Source organism: Misgurnus anguillicaudatus, chromosome 2, assembly GCF_027580225.2.
Source record: "Misgurnus anguillicaudatus chromosome 2, ASM2758022v2, whole genome shotgun sequence".
In the NCBI taxonomy this organism is placed as follows: domain Eukaryota; kingdom Metazoa; phylum Chordata; class Actinopteri; order Cypriniformes; family Cobitidae; genus Misgurnus; species Misgurnus anguillicaudatus.
Window position 1 is genome coordinate 15,545,991 of NC_073338.2, and position 20,255 is coordinate 15,566,245.

The window sequence follows — 20,255 nt, forward strand, 5'->3', positions numbered from 1 at the left end:
AGAAATGTAATTTCTATGATCAAGTAGAAAATTATTTAGAAAAAGTAGAAAGTTTAATAGTAAATTGATTTAATGGGGTGGAATGCCTGCTATAAGAAATGGTAATCCGTTTTTTGGCTTATTGGGTAGCGCTGTTGTCTCACAGCAAGAGGTCCCTGGTTCGAACCCTGGCTGGGTCAGGAGGTCTCTGTGGATTTGCATGTTCTCCGTGTCAGCATGGGTTTACTTCCCGGTACTCAGGTTTCCTCCCACAGGCCCCAAATATGCAGGTTAGGTGAGTAGATGTTAAATTGCCCTTCCCTCAAATGGATGGACCAACTTGTGTGAATTAACTTTTATATAGATTAACTGGTTCTCGCAATGAATATAGATGCTGGAGTGGAATTAATTAATGAATTAAAATGTTCACTGTAGAGTCAACCCAGGGAAGGTCTGACTCAACAGCCAATCACCGTCCTTACAGGACATCATCTGATTGGATGAGCTAGTACATTGGGTCACAAACTGTTATCTCAAGTTTTTGTAATGAACTTGCTTTCTTTTACAGTGCACTATATGAAAACAATAATTGCAAAGATAAACAGGTTTATTTGCAAATAAATACAACAAAGGCATAACTGTTTTGTCTGCAAAATATTACATTTAATAGACGACCTCATAGATTCTCATCGTTTTCTGTGTGTTCCTCCTCATGAAATACTGGCAGCAGATCTCCCCAGTCACTGTTTCTGGCACACCTGTACATGTCTCTGTAAAAAAAAGAAAATAATTTATTGATTTTATTGAAAAATTATAATCTATTAGATGATATAGCAATTCTGCTTACACACAGACAAAAAGATTGGTTAAATACAAGTGTAACATACTTTCCATGATGACGTGCCGTTACGGCGAGCTGTCTGAGTTCTCCATTGGAGCAGCAGAGCTGACACTGAACATGTCTGGGTCTACGATGCACTTGTGCCGTGAGTCTGCCCATATCCAAACCCTCAGTCTTTAAAGCTTTCTCTCCATTTGACCTGGATATAATTAAATAACTGAACTTCTCCTGCTGTCTGTCTTGGCTCTGTGAAGTTTAATTGATAGAAAGAGGTCAGGAGAGAAGTATCACTGGATATCAACTTGCTCAGTTGCTGAATTAAAATGTATTGAATACGTAAATAAATCATCTGGGAAAAGGGCGGTTTTGTTGACTTACCCTGGATAAGGGCAGGGAATAATAAAACTGGGGGAAGTTGCAGGGTACTACAGGTTGGTTGATCAATTTGGGACAAGGCAGCTCATGAGTACACTGTACAAAATACAGGAAACAAAATAAAACTGATGCGTCAATATTACCCACCAAATAACAACACATAACATGATTTACTACAATCCAGGTATCACATCAGGATAATGAGAATGGTTTTAGTGATGCTGTTTCAACACACCGGCGCAAATACAGCTGGTTTCCTCAAGTCATGTGTTACCTGCTCTTCTCCCTATAGTCATACAGAAAAAAATACAATATACTTGTGTAAGTTACTGTACAGGATCATTTTTAGACAATTAAAAACACGCAAAATGTTAAATTCCCTGCTAAATGAATAAATGTAAATGAGTTAGTGACAAATGACATCACATACATACTACAATTTCTAAAGAATGAATTTATATAACCATCAACCCAAAAATAAAGTAAAACCCTTCTCGAAATCAAGTCAAAGTGTTTCCATTACCAACTTTATTTTCTAAATGTCGACAAAAGACTATTGGGAAATGATGACGTTTCCATTTACATTTGATATGAAATGTAGTTTTTTCACTCACGATAAGTCATTCCAAACATCACATTGACTGATGTTTGTACGTTAACTAATATCACATCCACCGCACTTGGTGGTGAGGAAGTTTAAACCGAAGGAGACGTAAGAGTATTATCCAAACATTACTGCCAAGGACAGGCCCTTATACTTAGGAAATAATAATAGGGAGGGAGTGTTATTTAAACATTATTGGCAAGAAAAGCCTCTTGTACTTGGGAGCAGGTTTTTTGGGAGGTTTTAGTACATAACACTTTATCTTCTAATGATTATGTGACTAAATTGCATCAGGTGACCTAAAATGCAAATAATTTCCAGTTTCCAATACAGATTTGTAAAATACACCTTTTCTGAATTTCCTAAAATAGCACCTCATGCGAGCGTAAAAACATTTTTGAGATATATGGGAGTTTTTGCTAAATTAACATGTTTCCAGTTAGGAATACATATGAATTTGAATGTATTCATAATTCTAATATCCATCAAAATATCAATCTTCAAAAAAAAACTATATATCTTTGGAAAGCTCTAAAAATTTAGTTTCATATTTCAAAACCTTTTTGCATTAATAATAATGCTGTGGCAGAAATTATTAATTTGTGACTAAGATTATGCAGCTAATTGTTGACACCTAGTGGCCTTTGTTGGTAAAACCACTAAAAGTGTGACAGAAACCTAATTTTTTTGTGATTTTAACTTGAAATTTGTATAAGAACTAGTTTAGACTTTATTTTGGGCGTAAACGAATCGGCAAAATTGACGTTTTTCCATTGGCCGTATATTCAATTCGCAATATCAATTTGCGCAATTTAAAGGGTAATGGAAACGCAGCTATTGATATCAGTATAAAACACTGCATAATATGTTTAATACAAGTCGTACATTACAGATCACCTTGAGTATAGTGTTTCTGGCCTCCATAAGGATCTGATGGCCTTCCTTGGTTCCATTCTCAACAAGGACCTGTAGAAAGTATAAAAAACTGCAATTAAAAACTATTAATCTTCATAAGAAACAAGATTGTACTGTATTCAATATCACAATGATGTTAATCAAGATGTGACTTTAAGGACTACTATTCAGCTTTATCACTCACAAGATATTGGTTGGTTTTTCTCCACAGAGTGTAAATAACATTGATTCGCTCGTTCAGAGTGGCTAGCTCTGACAAAGAGAAAGCAGCTAGCACCAGATCAAACTGCACCTGCAGAAATGAAATGACATTCAATATATTCTGTTTGGGAAATATGAAAAGATTTTAGGATAGAAATACCTAAAAATACCTTAGGAGAAACAGGGAGGAACTGGCGGAAATATACTTCTTTGATCAATGGATTATCCAGTTCGTCACCTCCTGTTTGGTGCCCACAAACCTCATTAAACACAATACATTATATATGTCTATGTAAGGTGTATATATATTTAAGTTTTACAATAGAAATTACCTTTTATCAACTGTTCTGCCAACATGTTCATGTCTCCAGAGCTGTCAACACAAACATACTCCTTCAAAGAGTCTCCCCAGAGGGTGTGTGATGCCCTAAGTGAAAGAAAAAAATATTTATACAAAGTGTACTTATAAAACACACTTTTAATATACAACCTTTCTATTTAGGTTTAAAAACAGAAATAGGCAGTTATATCTTACCAAGTACATGATCCAAGTCCTGACCCAAAATCCAAAAGAGAATATGGTACAAATAAAGGATCTCTCTTCTTTATCTGAAATATATACCAATGACGTATAGGGACACATTGAAAACAAATTAGAGAGGATGTTGATGTATTTTAATAAAATACAAACAAATGTTTACTAAACACCTCATTTAATGCTCTGGTGACAGCAGCATAACCACCTGCGAGCCTGGCAGCCATATACAGCAACCCAAGTTCTTTATCATACCTTTAAAGATAAACACACACTAAGAAACATGCATGCATGCCATAAGTGCATTTAATAAGGCATTCGAAACACAATCTCATTCTATGTGATGTATTGTATACAAACTATGCATTTCTACCTGAGAAGAGTCCTGTGGTATGTAGTTCTTCTCAGTTCAGATAATACTTGCTTTCTTATTCGAGCCTCCAGTTCATGGTCAATAGCATCTGAAAAAATATAGTTTTTTAGTGGTTTGAGGGTAATTTTCAGTGCACGAAACTTCACCATTATCTTCTTCGTTATATATACACCCCACCTGTATGAGTATCACTCTCTTCATCCAAATATTTCCTCTCGAGAAGAATGGCTTTCTCCCTGAGCTGTGAGGTTTCTACCGCCCGCTTCCGGCTCCAAAGGAAGTTCGACAGTTTATGTGCTCTTTCTGTCAGATCTTTTACCTCCGCCCCTACAAAATACACATTTTAACCACAATTAGAAATATGCAATAGATGAATATGTGTATTTTTAAATGGTGAACATGATTTGATGTTTAATTACTACAAATGGTTAAAAAAAAGAGGTGAATTAATTCTTACTTCGTAGAATGGACAGCGCTGCTTCCTGCAGTTGTTCTGGCAGCCGCACTGTTTTGAGGTTTGTAACACCTGGGTGTTTTCGATGAGGAGCACCTTTCAGGAAGTTAGTCTGGACAAGAGGCTCTGCAGTACTCTGACACTAAAAACAGACATAATGTAAATGCTTAAAACTATTAGTCAATTTAATACATTGATTATGCAATCTAATTATCTATTTTTAAACAGGACAATTCTGAATCTAAAGTATGATTTGTTAATATCACCTGATTCTATTTTATTTGACTTTATTTAGCATATTGTGTTATTGTATGTTTCTTGTTCTATTATGTATAATGCGTTGCTAATATTGTAAGCGACATAATCATGCAAATAAAGCTCCTTTAAAAAAAAAATGGTAAGACTTCAGATGATAAAATGTAGGGTGGTATTTTATCAGGAACTGAATGTGAGATGTTAGGCTTGTTCGACTTCATGCGGCGCCGCAAGAATCGACAACCGGATGACGTCAAAGTATCGCGAGAGCGAGACGAAATATGATTTCTTGAATCATTCTCGCAGTACTTTGACGTCATCCGGCTGTCAGTTCTTGCGGTGCCGCATGAAGTCGAACAAGCTGTCTCTCCATATGACAGGTGTTTAAATGGGAGGAGTTACTATATCAAAGTAGACCAATCACTGCACACCAATTACCATTTTCTCAACTTCCAGTTGTTTGACTCAGTTCAAATAGCAAAGTTTGTCAAAACAACACACTTGATCAACATAAACACCAGATATCAATGCAACCTGAACGGACAGACAATGTAACTGTGTGAATAACTAATAACTATGTACAGGTTACGCTCTCCTTTATCACCATCACTCAAAACTATAGCGCGCTCACGCCGTATATAGCCAACGCTCTCCGTGATGTTGAAATACAGCGGAGGGAAGCTCACTGTAGAGGTCACGTGCTGAGTGCTCGTCACTCGTCCAATCACCTCGGGGAAGGTCTGAGACAAGAGCCAATCGCTGTCCTCACAGGACATCATCTGACCGGATGAGCGAGTGCACAGAAAACATGGGTCACGCGCGGTGTTCTCGCACAAGACGTTGATGCTCGCGCACGATTCCGCGGCTCAACCGATGCGATCCGCGCTGGCTTGGAAACGCTCGCGGCTGGCGCAATGAGTTCGATGTGTGAGCTAGCACAAGATGCTAGAACCCAATTCAGACTACTCTCCCTCCGCTGTTTTTAACATTATTGTATGAAAAGCTTTACTTACCCTCTGTGTTTCTTTTATACAAAAAGAAACGTAACATCTTGGACATTTAACACACACTCGGCTGCTAAGTAAATACATTTTTATTCAAAAATAGTGAGCGAAGCGAGATCGCGTGTTCGTGTGACCGTACGGCTTCAAAACAAATCCGTCTAGAAACAAGCTGTGGTGGTGAATTCGTTCCTACGCAACAGGTCCGCGTTATTATACATTTGGCGCCACTCAAAACACAAAGCGAAGCTCTTTAATCTCAGGTTAGTATTGATTACATTGTTAAATAGCGGATGCCTGCATTTTTTTAGAAGAAAAGCACGGCGTATATCTAACATTATGTATTTTTGACGTAGTCAAATGAGCCATTTAGTGAGTCCGTGGAAAGTGTCCCGTGCAGTTGAGGAAGTGTTCACGTTCAGACAGCCACAGTCCCTATATACGCAGTCAATTCTTTAATTAAAAACTATTTTATGTCATACTGTTTCATGTGTCATACGCTAACATATAACTTAAACGTATTTCCTTATAAGAGTTTAAAGCATGAGACGAACAAGAAGTTCACGAGGCAAGTCTGTGGCAGATTCAGGCAGTGACACCTCAACGGTAAAGACAGGTAAATACCTCATTTTCACAATAAACAAGTTAAAACGACTTATTATTTAATAATAGTTTTTTAATGTACTGAAATTAGCTCGTGCCCACCACATTGGTTTCAGATTTATGGGTGTGAGTTAGAGAGCTGTGTATTGGTTTAAAGTTTAAAAAGGGTTTAATGACTTGAAGTGATGCTGAATATATAATATCTATTATTTTTCAGTTTGGCAGTGGAAGGGGGACAATGGTGAGTGGGAACCGTACAGTCCAGAAATCTGTGCCCAGTTGGATACAGCCATGCAGTCTGGAGCAAAGTCGCTGTCATTGACATTTGGATCTGGTTATGAAGTGGATCTTGTAAAACTGGTTCAGATTAACAGTGTCACCAAGTATAAGCGAAAAATACGCCTTCAAAAAGTGAAGTCAGGTAATCTGTGTCGATAGTTTGGCAGTTCTTCTGTATCTAATGATGCCTCTGTAGAGAAACTAACAGCGGGTGATTTGTTGCATTGCAGAGGATCTGAATGAAGGTGATGTTTTGAATGGTAATAATAAAGGCGCAGGTGTGGCTCAGATCAAAGAAGAGAAAGAGGAGGAAGATGAGCAGCCGGTGTCCAAGAAGAGACGCAATGAGGGGAGGAGTCAGAACAAAGCCAAGCCAGTTGCCAAAGAGGAAAGTGAAGGTGATGCACAATAAAAATTCTTCCTGTTTTTAATAATACTCATTCCTGTATCATAGTCTTATTCTGAGAAAATAGTACAGAGATAAAACTCTGTCTTTGTAATAATTTATCAAAATAAAATGACTAAATCTCTAAAATGACTGTCCTGTCTTTCATGAATGAATCGCATGATGTCCCATGGTTAAATCCTAACACTGTTTCATATTGACGTAACTTGTGTTTTTGCCCCAGTTGCTCATGACCATACATTTCTCATGTTTGTAAGCAGAGGTTGTGAAGACTGTGGTTATGAAGGGAAAAGCTCCAGTTGACCCAGAATGTAAAGCTAAAATTGGAAAGGTAAATAATCTGTTACAGTGATTCATTTTTGCAAATGCAAACTTTTTTTTGCACAAAAACGTGGTTTGTTTTAATGCATCTTTTTTTCTGTTGATCATTCGCAGGCCCATGTCTACAGTGAAGGGACTGATGTATATGATGTTATGCTGAATCAGGTGAATAGTGCTGAAAAATATCAAAACATAATGGGCCTCATTTATCAATCTAACACAGAAACAAGCGTTGACAGGGTTCACATGCTATTCATAATTTTGCGATTAATTTGAATATGCGATATCCTATTATCAAACCATTTTCGCTTGGGATTGGGGTTAGATTTGAGGTTTGGGTATTGGTTTATACGTTTTTTCATCTGATTTTTAAACTGTTTAAACTGAATTGTTTTCGCTTAGGGTTAGAGTCAGAGTTGGGTTTGGGTAGGATGTCATTTTATGTAACAGAAAGTCGTTCTAACCCCAATCCCAAGCGACAATGGTTTGAAAATAGGAAAAACAATTGAGTAACAAATACTGACACGAAAAAGAAAGTCGTGCCACCGACATAAAAATGTGGAAATACGCAACTGAAACGCTCTAAACATTGCAAAATGAATTCAAATACAGTCACATTCCTATCTTACGATATCTGTTACCAACGGCGAGTCGAACTGCTTCACTGCAGAAGGAGGCGGATATCTAGCACCAGTGCTGTGATTGGCTAAAACGCTTGGGGGCGGGGAGTGCCTTCCACGCAGCGCTGCCTTGAATGCTTCGTTGGGGGCTTAAAACACCAACAAGCTAGAAACTCGTGACATGAAAAAACGTAACCGGGCCACGCAGAGAGTCATGAAACTTTTGAGTTTAAACAAAATAGCTTGGAAGTAAAGGAAGGAAATTATAGGTGCAGAAAAATTTTAGTGGCATCTAATGGTGAGGTTGCGAATTGCAACCAATGGCTCAGTCCACTGCTCACCCCTCACTTTTGAGACACATAGAGAAGCTATGGTAGTCGCCACCGGAAAAACATGTAATTGATGGAGACAACCTAGTAAAAAAAGTTTGTCTGGCTTCTGTAGAAACATGGCGGCACAAAATGGCGAATTCCACGTAAGGGGACCCTCTGTGTATGCAGATAAAAAACGACTGAATCTAAGATAATAAAAAGATAACGGTTCATTATAAAAAGGTCTTTATACACCCCATATAATATAGTTTTGTATATTATTTTGCATTTCTGTCAAGAGGTCCTTCTAAAAATTACACACTGCACCTTTAAAGGAAGTAAGAAAAATGCAGTTTGGCGCCAGATCACTGAACAGAAATTGATCTTACACCAAAAATGCCTATTAGTCTTGTAATTTCATACAATTAACATAATTATACAGTATTTAAAGCCGGAGTCCACGATGTTTGAAAGCCAATGTTGATATTTGAAATCACCTAAACAAACACGCCCCTACCCCAATAGAATCTGGACCTTCTGTTGATAGACCCGCCCCACACATACGCAACCCGGCAAGGATGTCGGCTAGTAGACACGCTCCTTACTGCTGATTGGCTATAAGTGTGTTTGGTAGTCGGCCCGTCTCCTTTTCCAAAGCGTTTTTCAAACATCGTGGACTTCGCCTTTAATGTAAGAAAATACTTATGTGATGTAATGCCCACATGAATAATACTGTAGTATACTAACAGGGGCGGTTTTCCGGATTGGGCTCATCCTAGTCCCAGACCAAAATGCAAGTTTAAGCTGCCTTAATTTATAAACAACTTGTACTGACATCTCCTAACATACATCAGTATTGTTTTTTGTAAAAACTACCTAAATGTTCTAATATAACTGAGGCCTAGTCCTGGACTAAACACTGTCTGGGATACTGCCCCGTATAGTAGTATATACTGTAGTAAAATTCGTAGATAGTGTTTATGGATTTATATATACTAATATTTACTAAACAATTCAAGAGATATGTTGTATTATAATTGTTATGATGAAATATTCTGCATCAATGCATAAAAATGTAAATAAATATCAGTATATGTGAATTTTGTACATATTGATAAATGCCAAGTCTTGCGTGGAAACGACCGTACGCCCAGTTTGCGCCTGTTTCATAAAGGAGATCCATTTTGTCTAAAGCACAACATCTGATGTCTTCTTTTGCTTTCATTTTTCAGACTAATCTTCAGTTCAACAACAATAAATATTACCTCATCCAGCTCCTTCAGGATGACAACGCGAAGGCTTACAGTGTATGGATGAGGTGGGGGCGAGGTATGAGAAACTGTGACTTTAATAATTGTATAAAAATCTAGATCTTAACCCAGACAAATCATCATTCATGTTCATTTTGTTTATATCTTCAGTGGGTAAAGTTGGACAGAACAGCTTGGTTAGCTGCGGGGGGAATCTAGCTCAGGCCAAAGACACCTTCAAAAAAAAGTAAGATTGATGCTACTGTTCAAATGTTTGGGGTCAATTGACTGAAATATCATGATCTTCAAAACCCTCTGTCAAGCCATAAAGTCAAACCAAAATGTATTCCCGACTGAAAAGACCAGCATAAGCTGTTAGCTGGTTTTAGCTATTTTAAGGTGGCATTGGCAGTAGCTGGTTTAAGCTGGTCCTCCCAGCCTGGCCAGCTTTAAAGGTCCAGTTTTTTCTGTGTTTTTAAAACTTTGATTGTGTTTACAGTGCACAATATAACATGTTCATGTTTCACATGTAAAAAATGCGGTATTTTTCACAAAATTTACTTTTATCTCTATAACGCTGCAGGGCTCAAAATTAACTTTTTTATTTGGTAGCACTGGTGCTCCCAACTTTAAAGAGTTAGGAGCACCAGCAAAAATTTAGGCGCATCCATCCAAAAATTAAAAAGCACCACAACTACAATGTAAATGTAAATAGATTTATTTTATACCGGGCTTTACACATCCTATGGCCAGCATTTAAAAGTTGGTCTTCTATTTTTCTTTTGGCTGCATAAATTCCTAAATTAATACCCAAATGCTGTTGAAATAGTATAGCAGCAATAATAATTTAACAATTACAGGTAACATGATTAAGATTACATAGAAAATCTAGCACACACGTAAAACACTGATTAATTGTGACATTACAAAAGTGACCCTAATATAGAAGGCTAATATATATTGGTATTGATAACTGCATTACCAGGATGCTTTTACTACTAAATAGGCAATGTTTTACTAAATAAAAAAAAACATACCATCAGCATTGTCGTATTCCACAGCAACATGGACCACAAGGATGTTTGTCGAATCTGCATTCACCAGCGCATGCGCACATACACCATCAAACACACTTTGACAGACAGGTCGGTGTCTCCATCAATAATAAACACATTTGTCATAACACGTCTTGTGTTTTTGGCACTTTCGCCATGTTTAAGCAAGGTACGTCTGGCGCTTAAAATGTTTTGATTCCGCCATTAACGCCGTTTTACAGGATTTACAGTAAACACAGTAAGTTACATTTTCAAAGCGGAGACAGAGACGAGACACTCGAAATCTTTAAGCCACTCTCTCTGAAAGGTTTAACGTCAACTCGTATTTTCCGGTGGTGGAGTTACATTTGAATCCGGATTGTCGTCAAAAAATACAGTAATAACCTTGGCTGTAATCGGCTCGCTCTCGTCATGCTCGCGACGCGTTCGTCTTTTCACATTTCCGCGCTTCACGGCAACAAGGAATGACTGACGCTCATATTAGCCAATCTGCGGTCTTCATTAAACGCAAGAACTTCATGGTGAAACTTGATTGGTTATGTATCGTTGGAGAGAACACTGAACCTGGGACAGCGCCAGCACGCAGGATCACAATCAACTCGCGTCACAACAAAATGGGCAGTCGCACAAATGCTCCCAAATATATTTTAAGGTCGCACAGATTAAATTTCGGGCGCATATGCGACCAAAATGGTCGCAATTTCGAGCCCTGGCTGTTTTTACTGTTTTATGAAGTCCCTCCTTCAGAAATACGTATCGAATTCTGATTGTGTAGTTTGTTTAGTGTGTTGTGATTGGATAGCAGCTTAGCTTAGCAGAGCCGTTTGAGCCAAAGCTGGTGACTGACGTATTCCTGTTGGCGGAGTTTAGTCAAAAACTCATATATTGACGTCATTCAATCGGGAAGTAGAGCGCTGTAGTCCAAACCAGTCATTCGCTGTAGGCTTTGACAGGGGAATTCTGTTAAAGAAAATATATCGCCTGGCAGTAAACTTTGAGCTTTATCATTTTGCAGATATTTTTTATGCACTAGTAGCAACATTACACACTAACTAAAGTTTGAAAAACGTGACCAGAAAGAACATGACCTTTACAAGTGATCAAAACACAGCTAAACCAGTTTAAACCAAGCTGGGAGACCAGCAAAAACCAGCTCACCAGCTTATGCTGGTTTTAGATGTTTTTATTCAGTAGGGATTCAAACCCCTTCAATATTTTACACATTATCACAGTTTATTTGCTATTTAAGTAATGGTAATAAATTATGACAAGAAATACTTGATATATACCAAATTAGGTCAACCAATTTCCAAGCATTGCTTAATTTTGTTCAGTCTGTGGTTTAAAAAGGTCACATTAGCATGAAAAAAAATAAAACACTTAAAGGGATAGTTCATCCAAAACTGAAAATTCTGTCATAATTTTCTCATCCTCATGTTCTTGTAAATCTGTATGAATTTCTTTTTTCTGGTGAACAACAAAAGAAGATATTTTGATAAATGATGGTAAGCACACAGCTGATTGTAACCATTGACTTAGTAGGAAAAACAAATACGATGGAGTTTAATGGGTACCGTCAACTGTGTACTTGCCATCATTTATCAAAACATTTTCTTCATCATTTATCACAATACTTCCATAATATTTGTTTTTTATAGTTGCATTCATTGTTATTCCATAATTTTGAAAAAATTTGAGTATAAATTTATTCGAAACTTTATTTAACAAATAAAACATCCTGAGTAAGTGACTGTAAACTGGTAGTGTTTAATATGTTGTATTATTCAAAGATGTCTACAAATGTAAATAAACTTTAACTAAACTAAAATGACATATGCTACTTACTGTACATGCAGGTTCTTAGACAAGACCAAGAACGAATGGGAACATCGTGCAAGTTTTGAGAAAGTTGCAGGAAAATACGATATGGTGTTTGTAGACTACAGCATTGAGGACAAAGTAAGGAGATGCTTTCATTTTAGCTACAAGTACCACACGAGCAATTGTTTCCTTCATTCTTATTTTTTTCTTCACAGCAGGAGGACAAGATATCCCCTCCTCTTGAACAAAAACCCTGCCAGTTAAACATCAAGGTTAAGTCTCTCCTTGAGCTCATATGTGATCTGAAAGCAATGGAAGAGTGCGTGCTGGAGATGAAGTTTGATATCAAAAAAGCTCCTCTCGGTAAGTGTGGGAAATAATATTAATAGTGATGATTAATGTTCAAACAAACAGCAAAAACATTGCAAATGAAATGGCAGAGAAATGAATTTTGACGGTATTTATTTATCCTGAAGGTAAACTAACAGCAGAGCAAATCCGAGCCGGTTATGCATCTCTGAAGAAGATTGAGGACTGTTTAAAGAAGAAAGGCAATAATAAGGAACTACTGGAAGCATGCAACCAGTTTTACACTCGTATCCCACATGATTTTGGGTAAAAACATCTATTATTCAATGGTGTATATATAGTTATTTGTAGGGGTGTAACGATATGTAGTGGGATGGTATTTCATATATAATATATTTTTTAATGCATGGTGATTTATGTTATCCTATTGGTTGATGATCAAATCAGTGACAGATCTATTTAACTCATTCACCGCCAGCCTTTTTGAGAAAAGTTGCCCACCTGCATTTTTGTGATTTTAACAATATTTTAACAAAATTTCTTGCAGGAAAAATTATTTTCTGTAAAAATATAAACATACAAATTATATCAAATTAAAGAACACACCCTCTGCTTTCAAACAAACAATAAACAAACAAACAAACAAAATGGGGAAAAAACGTTTCATTATATATTTACTTTTTCTACTTAATTTAACCACTGAAATATGGATATTTCTTTTCAAAAATACAACATTTTGAGCAAAAAGCTTAAAAAATTGCGTTTTTGTAAATGAATTTATGTTAGAGATCAGACTCAGAATGACTATCAAACATAAAGGCAGTTAAAATAAATCATTAAATCTTTTTAACTTCCGGTTTTTATGCATTCGGTTTGGTGCCATCTGGTGGATAAAAGCGGTATTACACTTTCACTTTGAAATTCGTCCAGAAAGGCATATTTATTAGTTAAATATGAACTCATAAATGACGAGATAACTCGTCAATGGCGGTGAATGAGTTAATTTTTAAGTTAAATATGGAAGGTTCAGCTAAACCTTTAATAAATGCATCATTCTGTAACAAGTATATGTACAACAAAAATGTTATTAAAAATTTCAATTTTGCAAATATTGTGATGCTACCGTATTATATAGTTTTTTATGGAATCATGAGCTATAGTGTCACATGCCTATTTATTTATTTTAGTTTTAAGTTATTAGATGTTTTAAAGAGTTGATGTTGATTTTGGGCTGCGGACACCACCCGTCATACGCACAGAGGACGAGCTGAAGGAAAAGATTGCTTTGCTAGAGGCTCTTGGTGACATTCGGATTGCTTTGAAAATGGTTCAGTCCAGCATTCAGAACGACGAGCATCCTCTGGACAGACAGTATCAATCTCTGAAGTGTCAACTGCAGCCACTGGATTCTGACAGCAATGAATATAAGGTGCATATTTTCATAACCTTAATGGGCAGAGAGAAAAAAATAATTGACAGCACAATTGAGTTTTAATTGCAACAAACCACCATCATTGTGATCAGTGTTAGCATTTCATCCGCTCATTTGCATTTAAAAGGACACACCCAAAAATGGCACATTTTTGCTTAGGCCTATAAAGTAGGAATTGTAACATGCTTTAATAAATTATCCGTGGAATATTTTGAGCTAAAACTTCACATACGCACTCTGGGGACACCAAATACATATTTTACATCTTTTAAAAAATGTCATAATATGACCCCTTTAAATGGATAGAAACATGAGACACACATGAAACCCACGAAAAAGCATTTACATGCACTCAAGTTGTTTCAAACCTCTATAAATTATTTTATTTTGCAAAGGAAGATGTTTTAAAGTGGGGCACCATTGACTTCCATAGTAGGGAAAAAAACACTGAGGAAGTAAATGGTGCCCCTGATCTGATCTGTTTCAAACATTCTTAAAAATATCTTGCCTTGTGCTCAGCAGAACAAAGACATTTATACAGGTTTTTTGGGTGAACTATCCCTTTAACTAAATCTTGAATCTGAATTACACACACTTTGCTTTTTGTTTTGTTTTGCCATGAGCTCACTTTCTGTTTGTGTGTAGGTCATAGAAAAGTATCTCCACTCCACTCATGCACCAACACACACTGACTACACAATGACCGTCCTGGACATCTTCACCGTGGATCGAGAGGGCGAGAAAGACAGCTTCCTTTCTCAGCTGGACAACAGGTACTAAACCAGCTTTCACATGCTGATTATGAGAGTTAATTACTCTGTGACCTCTTGGGTTTATTGTGCGGGTGCTTCTCAGATTTCACAGAATTATGCTCTGTCTGTGTATTTCAGATAGTAGTTTATTCTTTTATGTGTGAATATTAGGATGCTTCTGTGGCATGGTTCTCGTCTGTCTAACTGGGTGGGGATCTTGAGTCAGGGGCTGCGAGTTGCTCCACCAGAGGCTCCTGTAACTGGATACATGGTAAGAACTCTTACTTCTAATACTCTGTCTACACAGGACATATGCCTGGATATAGTCAATGAAAGTGTCTAGACCAGTGGTCGCCAACACGTTGATCGTGATTGACCAGTCGATCATTAAGACTTCCCCTGTAGATCCCGCAAGTAAGAGAAAAAACGTAGGTTGGACCATCTGGATGATTGTGATTATTCCCCGCAGCATTGTGGACGTACATGTTTCTTAAATGACATTAAGTTCTTCATATATATACTGCTCTACAAAGGCAAAAGGCAGTAACTTCGTTTTTGATCGAAAATTAGTTATTGATATTTTTGGGACATTCAAGACCTCCTTTATCACGTGGATAAGTATCTTGAATCAATTTTGTTGTTTTTTCGAGAAAAAATAAAAATCAAGAAAATAACTGACAACTAAAGTCACTAAAAAGTCTAAATTTTAAAGTCATTTTTCTCAGTTCTACACTCTAGCGAGTTAAGGTCTTTTGCCTTTGTAGGGCAGTATAGTAGCCTAGTAAATGATAAGTGGTTTGTCGTTTTAAGTATTATTTTTTTGATACAGTCAAATCCTTGCTCACAATGAATGGAGTTCATTTATCAATTAATATAAAATTACATAAGTTTGTCAGATCTTATTTGGTGCACCAGATATTTAAAAAAAAGAAACTTTTTAAAAGAAATAAAATATTTTTTTATACTGGCCCTGTCAGGCCAGTGGTTGAGGTTTTCACTTACCCTACCAAAATTTCCACTAGCCCCAATATAGAAATGTCAGTGTCTGTCACATATTTAAAAATAAAAATTCAAAAGTCAAATATAATTGTACCTAAAAAGGCTCCCAAATTTTTTGCTTTACCTGTAAACTGACAGCAAATTCAATTCAATTTTATTTTTATTTATATAGTGCTTTTCACAATTGTTAGTTGTTTCAAAGCAGCTTTACATTAATAGATGTAGGAAAAGCATAGAAAAGCGAGCGTGGTAATAACGTAACATATACAGTAAAGTAGTAAGTTAAGCCAAAGGTGGTGGTCTCTCCAGGGGATGAAAAAACCCCCTAGGAGAAAAGCCCTACTGGCTAGTCCAGAGGGAAAACTCCTAGGAGGAGAAAAACCCTTGAGAGAGATATATATATATATATATATATATATATATATATATATATATATATATATATATATATATATACTATCGGGTATGTGAACAGGTAAGCGAATTAAACTGGTTCTGCCGGTGGTCACCGGTCAGGCATCGACTGGGCATCGTTGAAGGACGGTCAGTAGATCAGTGGTGTGATGACCTTCACAGCTGCAGGAACTGGGTCTGTTTGTCTCATTGTCCTCAGGGTCGAGGACGAGACAGGGAGAGAGAAACAGAATCCTATTAGCATAGTGGCCGTTCACATGTAATAAAAGTGTCATACAGTGTTGTGGTTTAAGTCAGCTCGGTTCTAGACAGGCTAACTATTGCGGCATAAGTATATTACCCAGATGAGTTATGTGAGTGCTTTGTTCTAGACAAACTAACTATTGCGGGATAAGTACATTTACTTGACATTTTATGTGAATGCTTGCTTTATTAAAGAAGAATGTCTTGAGTTTAGATTTAAATTGATCGACTGTGTCCGATACTCGAACAGCAAACTGTGCACAATATTGCATCGTTTCTTTCTTCGTGTTTTACCCAAGTAAATGTCTGCTTCCAAGATGTTAAATAATATACAGTATATATTATTGATGAAAAAATATTTTAGTGACTGAGGGTGAAGCAGTGGCCCAAACGGGCAAGTGACAATACTTTTTACTGGCTCGAACATCTCTCACGCTTGCCCCGGGCCACCAGGCAGTCCTTTATGTTGAGCCCTGCTTGTCTTAATAAAACAAAACAAAAGATGCGACTATAATGATAAATAAAAACATTACAACTTGTATTTCAATAGAGACAACATGGTATTACCAACATGTCATGGACCAGTTCTGATAAAACAATTCGGTTACATATCTGATCTAATGTAAATGATTTAAAAAGTCTGTAAAAGAACACTAAAACCTACCAATTATACATAAAAAAATATAATATATTTATATAATATAATAAAAACAATTGATTTGGTGAATCAGTTTTCATTCTCATTGTATTAACTACACCGCTTTTACCAGTGAATGTCACCAGCGTGCAGTTTTTTGGCCACATTTCGCATGTTAAGGTTTAATTTTGAGAATGTTTCCCATTATTATGAGATACGTAGTCATTATTTTTAGTGTTATGACATACTGACTTTATTTGTTAACTGTGTCTATGGTGCACGTTTTCCCTTCATTTTACCACACTGAATATTTTGAGTTTTCCTGGCATATGAAAATTGGTCCTATCTTTAAATAGATAGGTCTTTCCTTTCATCAAGGCCGAGGTTGGGGATCTTGGGCGTAAAAAGGTTGGTGAGCACTGGTCTAGACTGATGTCTTCAATGGATCGTTCACCCTAAGATTAATATTTTACTTGCCCTCAAACCAGGTTTATATATGACATTCTTCCTTCAGGTGAACACGATCTGAGGTTATATTAAAGAATATTCTGGCTCATTCAGCTTTATAATGGCATTAGATAGTGCCCCATTTTTAAAGTTCCAGCATAGACGCGCTCAAACTGATGCATTGTTGTTTTTGGTGTAGACAGGGTGTTTAGAAAAGAAACAAGTACAAAACAGTGTTAGCTGACATAAGCAGTCTATGTTACAACTCAATCACTGAATCTTTTAACCTCTCTGTCCTTGTAGTTCGGTAAAGGGATTTACTTTGCAGACATGTCATCAAAAAGTGCAAATTACTGCTTTGCCAGCCAGAAGAACAACCAAGGAATTTTGTTGCTGAGTGAGGTTGGTTTCCCTTGTGCAACCAGATTTTCCACAGTTTCCTAAATGTCAAAAAGATCATCTTTGGCTTTGTCTTATTTCTCTACAGGTTGCCCTTGGGGGTGTCAACGAACTTTTGGATTCCAATTACGAAGCTGACAAGCTGCCCTTTGGGAAACATAGCACAAAAGGCCTGGGACAGACTGCGCCCGACCCAAACAACCATGTTATATTGTGAGTCCAGTATAAGAATGAAATGATAATAGAGTCAAGTGCTATAACTGTTTTATATTAATGTTCACTTTTTGTCTCTTAGGGATGGTGCGACTGTACCCATGGGGCCATGTGTAAAGACCGGGGTGGGGCAGAGAGGCGGCTACTCGCTCCTGTATAACGAATACATTGTTTATAACCCTGCCCAGACACGCATGAAATACCTTCTTCATGTGAAGTTTAATTTCTCCTCGCTGTGGTGAAGCAAAAGAGGATTCTTTACATTCAGCAAACTGACTTTTGAATATTTATATATTAATGTCTATAACTAATGCAATCTGAGGTGAAGGACGTGACATGTAGTATGTGGTATAGCTCATATATTCATGAAGGTGAAGAGAATTTAAGAAATCTTGAAGAATTGCATATTTTACATATTAGATATGTTCTGCTAATGTAAGCTAAAAGTTGTTTTTGTTAACAAAAGAGGTGTGTTTGTTTTTTATATGAAAATAAAATGTAATATGTTGTATACTTGTATACGTTAATTCTGTTCAAACTTCCACAAAAGCACAAGTATTATCCATACTGTTTGTTTTAGGCCTTATTCTGGTTTTGTTTCAAGACTAAGTAAAAAAAAGAAAAGAAATATGTGTCAATCTTGCAAAACCTTTCACATTTAGTTTAACAATTTACACAGTTTCTTTTGGAGACCCATGTATGTGAATGTATACAGTATGTTTTTAGTGCATGGGTTTAGTAAATCATAAGTAGGCCGAGGAATATCATGACAAATATCTCCCACCATCCAGATAATTCAATTAGAAAACTAAGTAGAAAAGTTTCCTGCTATACACTAACATTGCATAATTGATGATCATTATTATATTATTAAATATATCTTGGTTTTGTAGAAGAGCTCTCAGTAGTTGCATTTCATAGAATCCTAATTTTTAATTTTAAAGTTACAAATGTGCTTGGGAAGGTGATCACACCATTTTTTAGAGTTAAAGGTGTAGTGCATCCATATATCCAGGTGAAAAAGTGCACTAATATACACTTTATGCTTAGTAAATGTGCTATTTAATGCACTGATTTTGCACATGATATAAAAAATGTGTTTTTAGTACGTCTGAACATAAGAACATCTAAGTGTGCTCAACTTGAGACACCATTTATTTCAATACACTAAAGTATTACTGGTATTTAGTATTACTGAAGTAGATCCATACTTTTAATTAATATATATTTATACACTCTCAGAAAAAAGTACAAAAGTTGTCACTGGGACGGTACCTATTAAAAGGTCCTAATGGGTGATTTTCACGAAATCCAGGGTCCAGCATCAGAATTTTTAAAAAGCCCTTGAAGCCATTTTTTTACTATAACCATTATTTTTAGAGTATTTACAACATATTTCCTATAAAATTATTTACATTTTTTTAATTATTATGAAAAATTATCATTACCACAACATTATATTACATTAAATGTATGCATTTACAAACTCATGTTTCGGTAATGAGAACTAAAAAGTTGTCTAGGTACTATGACAAACAAAATTTCAACTTTTATCTGGAGAGAAAAATAAGAACTGCTTACCTGGTAGCCATCTTGAGTATCACAGTCAATTATGTTCCTTCCAACTATTTTTTTTAAAAATGTTAGTTCAGGATGAGAGGATGAGAAAATTGGCCTTGGATACATTTATATTATTATTGTCTCTACATCACCAAATACCATATGTTTCTTTACTGTAAATGTTTATAGTATAACATGCACTGAAGCTTTTTCTTTTAGATTTTTTAATTATAAATATTTCCATGTCAAAGAACCAAAATCCAGTCATGGACACGTTGCGTAAAATTTCCCCTTTAAATGTGGAAAAAACAACAAAATTGTTGTCATTTGAAATCAGCAAAATAGTACATGAAGAGATGTTTGCTTCTTATTTTGATACTCTTATTTTGCATTTACTTTTTTATCAAAATGTTTCATGACACCTCATAAGTCTAATTTTGCGAGAATCACCCTAATATGTACTATTTTGGTACAGATGTACCTTTGAGGTACCAGTATGAACCCCTAATCTGTCAATGTGTCTATTTTAGGTAAAAAAGTGTACATTTTGAAAAGGTATCACCCCAGTGACAACTTTACAACTGTACAACTTTTACACTTTATTTTGCACAAAATTTGAATGTAGCCTACTACAAATGTACTTGCTTATAT

General features: G+C 36.2%; 2 protein-coding genes across 6 annotated transcripts; one reads left to right on the plus strand and one right to left on the minus strand.

The window, feature by feature from the left end:
• Positions 1–568: 568 nt before the first annotated feature.
• Positions 569–5,892, minus strand: mettl17 (methyltransferase like 17). Of its 2 annotated transcripts, none has more exons than XM_073873578.1 (14): positions 5,812–5,892; positions 4,281–4,419; positions 4,001–4,150; positions 3,824–3,911; positions 3,624–3,705; positions 3,451–3,524; positions 3,248–3,342; positions 3,086–3,156; positions 2,899–3,006; positions 2,697–2,765; positions 1,431–1,481; positions 1,199–1,291; positions 867–1,066; positions 569–749 (listed from the first exon to the last, which is right to left on the minus strand). In XM_073873578.1, the coding sequence occupies exons 1-14, from the start codon at positions 5,869–5,871 to the stop codon at positions 656–658; spliced, it is 1,374 nt and encodes a 457-aa protein (XP_073729679.1). In that variant the 5' UTR covers positions 5,872–5,892; the 3' UTR covers positions 569–655. The 2 variants fall into 2 exon arrangements, with proteins under 2 accessions (XP_073729679.1, XP_055057636.2); XM_055201661.2 differs by lacking the exon at positions 5,812–5,892 and adding an exon at positions 5,546–5,686.
• parp2 (poly (ADP-ribose) polymerase 2) lies at positions 5,184–18,635 on the plus strand. Of its 4 annotated transcripts, none has more exons than XM_073873565.1 (17): positions 5,184–5,525; positions 6,067–6,149; positions 6,354–6,557; positions 6,646–6,813; positions 7,082–7,152; positions 7,257–7,307; positions 9,306–9,402; positions 9,495–9,570; positions 12,235–12,337; positions 12,415–12,562; positions 12,676–12,805; positions 13,730–13,937; positions 14,586–14,713; positions 14,864–14,963; positions 17,736–17,834; positions 17,920–18,044; positions 18,127–18,635. In XM_073873565.1, the coding sequence occupies exons 2-17, from the start codon at positions 6,077–6,079 to the stop codon at positions 18,284–18,286; spliced, it is 1,941 nt and encodes a 646-aa protein (XP_073729666.1). In that variant the 5' UTR covers positions 5,184–5,525; positions 6,067–6,076; the 3' UTR covers positions 18,287–18,635. The 4 variants fall into 4 exon arrangements, with proteins under 4 accessions (XP_073729666.1, XP_073729670.1, XP_073729663.1 ...); XM_073873569.1 differs by lacking the exon at positions 5,184–5,525 and adding an exon at positions 5,655–5,796 and having other exon boundaries at positions 12,676–12,816; positions 13,741–13,937; XM_073873562.1 differs by lacking the exon at positions 5,184–5,525 and adding an exon at positions 5,655–5,796.
• The last annotated feature ends 1,620 nt before the right edge of the window (positions 18,636–20,255 follow it).

Excerpts from the sequence above, each read along its gene's own strand:
- mettl17 (XM_055201661.2), bottom strand. The coding sequence starts at position 5,623 with ATGTATTTACTTAGCAGCCGAGTGTGTGTTAAATGTCCAAGATGTTAC. Across the intron at positions 3,706-3,823 it reads TACCACAGGACTCTTCTCAG|GTATGATAAAGAACTTGGGT; the intron begins GTAGAAATGCAT and ends TTATCTTTAAAG. Across the intron at positions 750-866 it reads ACGGCACGTCATCATGGAAA|AGACATGTACAGGTGTGCCA; the intron begins GTATGTTACACT and ends TTTTTTTTACAG.
- parp2 (XM_073873565.1), top strand. The coding sequence starts at position 6,077 with ATGAGACGAACAAGAAGTTCACGAGGCAAGTCTGTGGCAGATTCAGGC. Across the intron at positions 6,558-6,645 it reads CCTTCAAAAAGTGAAGTCAG|AGGATCTGAATGAAGGTGAT; the intron begins GTAATCTGTGTC and ends GTTGCATTGCAG. Across the intron at positions 13,938-14,585 it reads CTGACAGCAATGAATATAAG|GTCATAGAAAAGTATCTCCA; the intron begins GTGCATATTTTC and ends GTTTGTGTGTAG.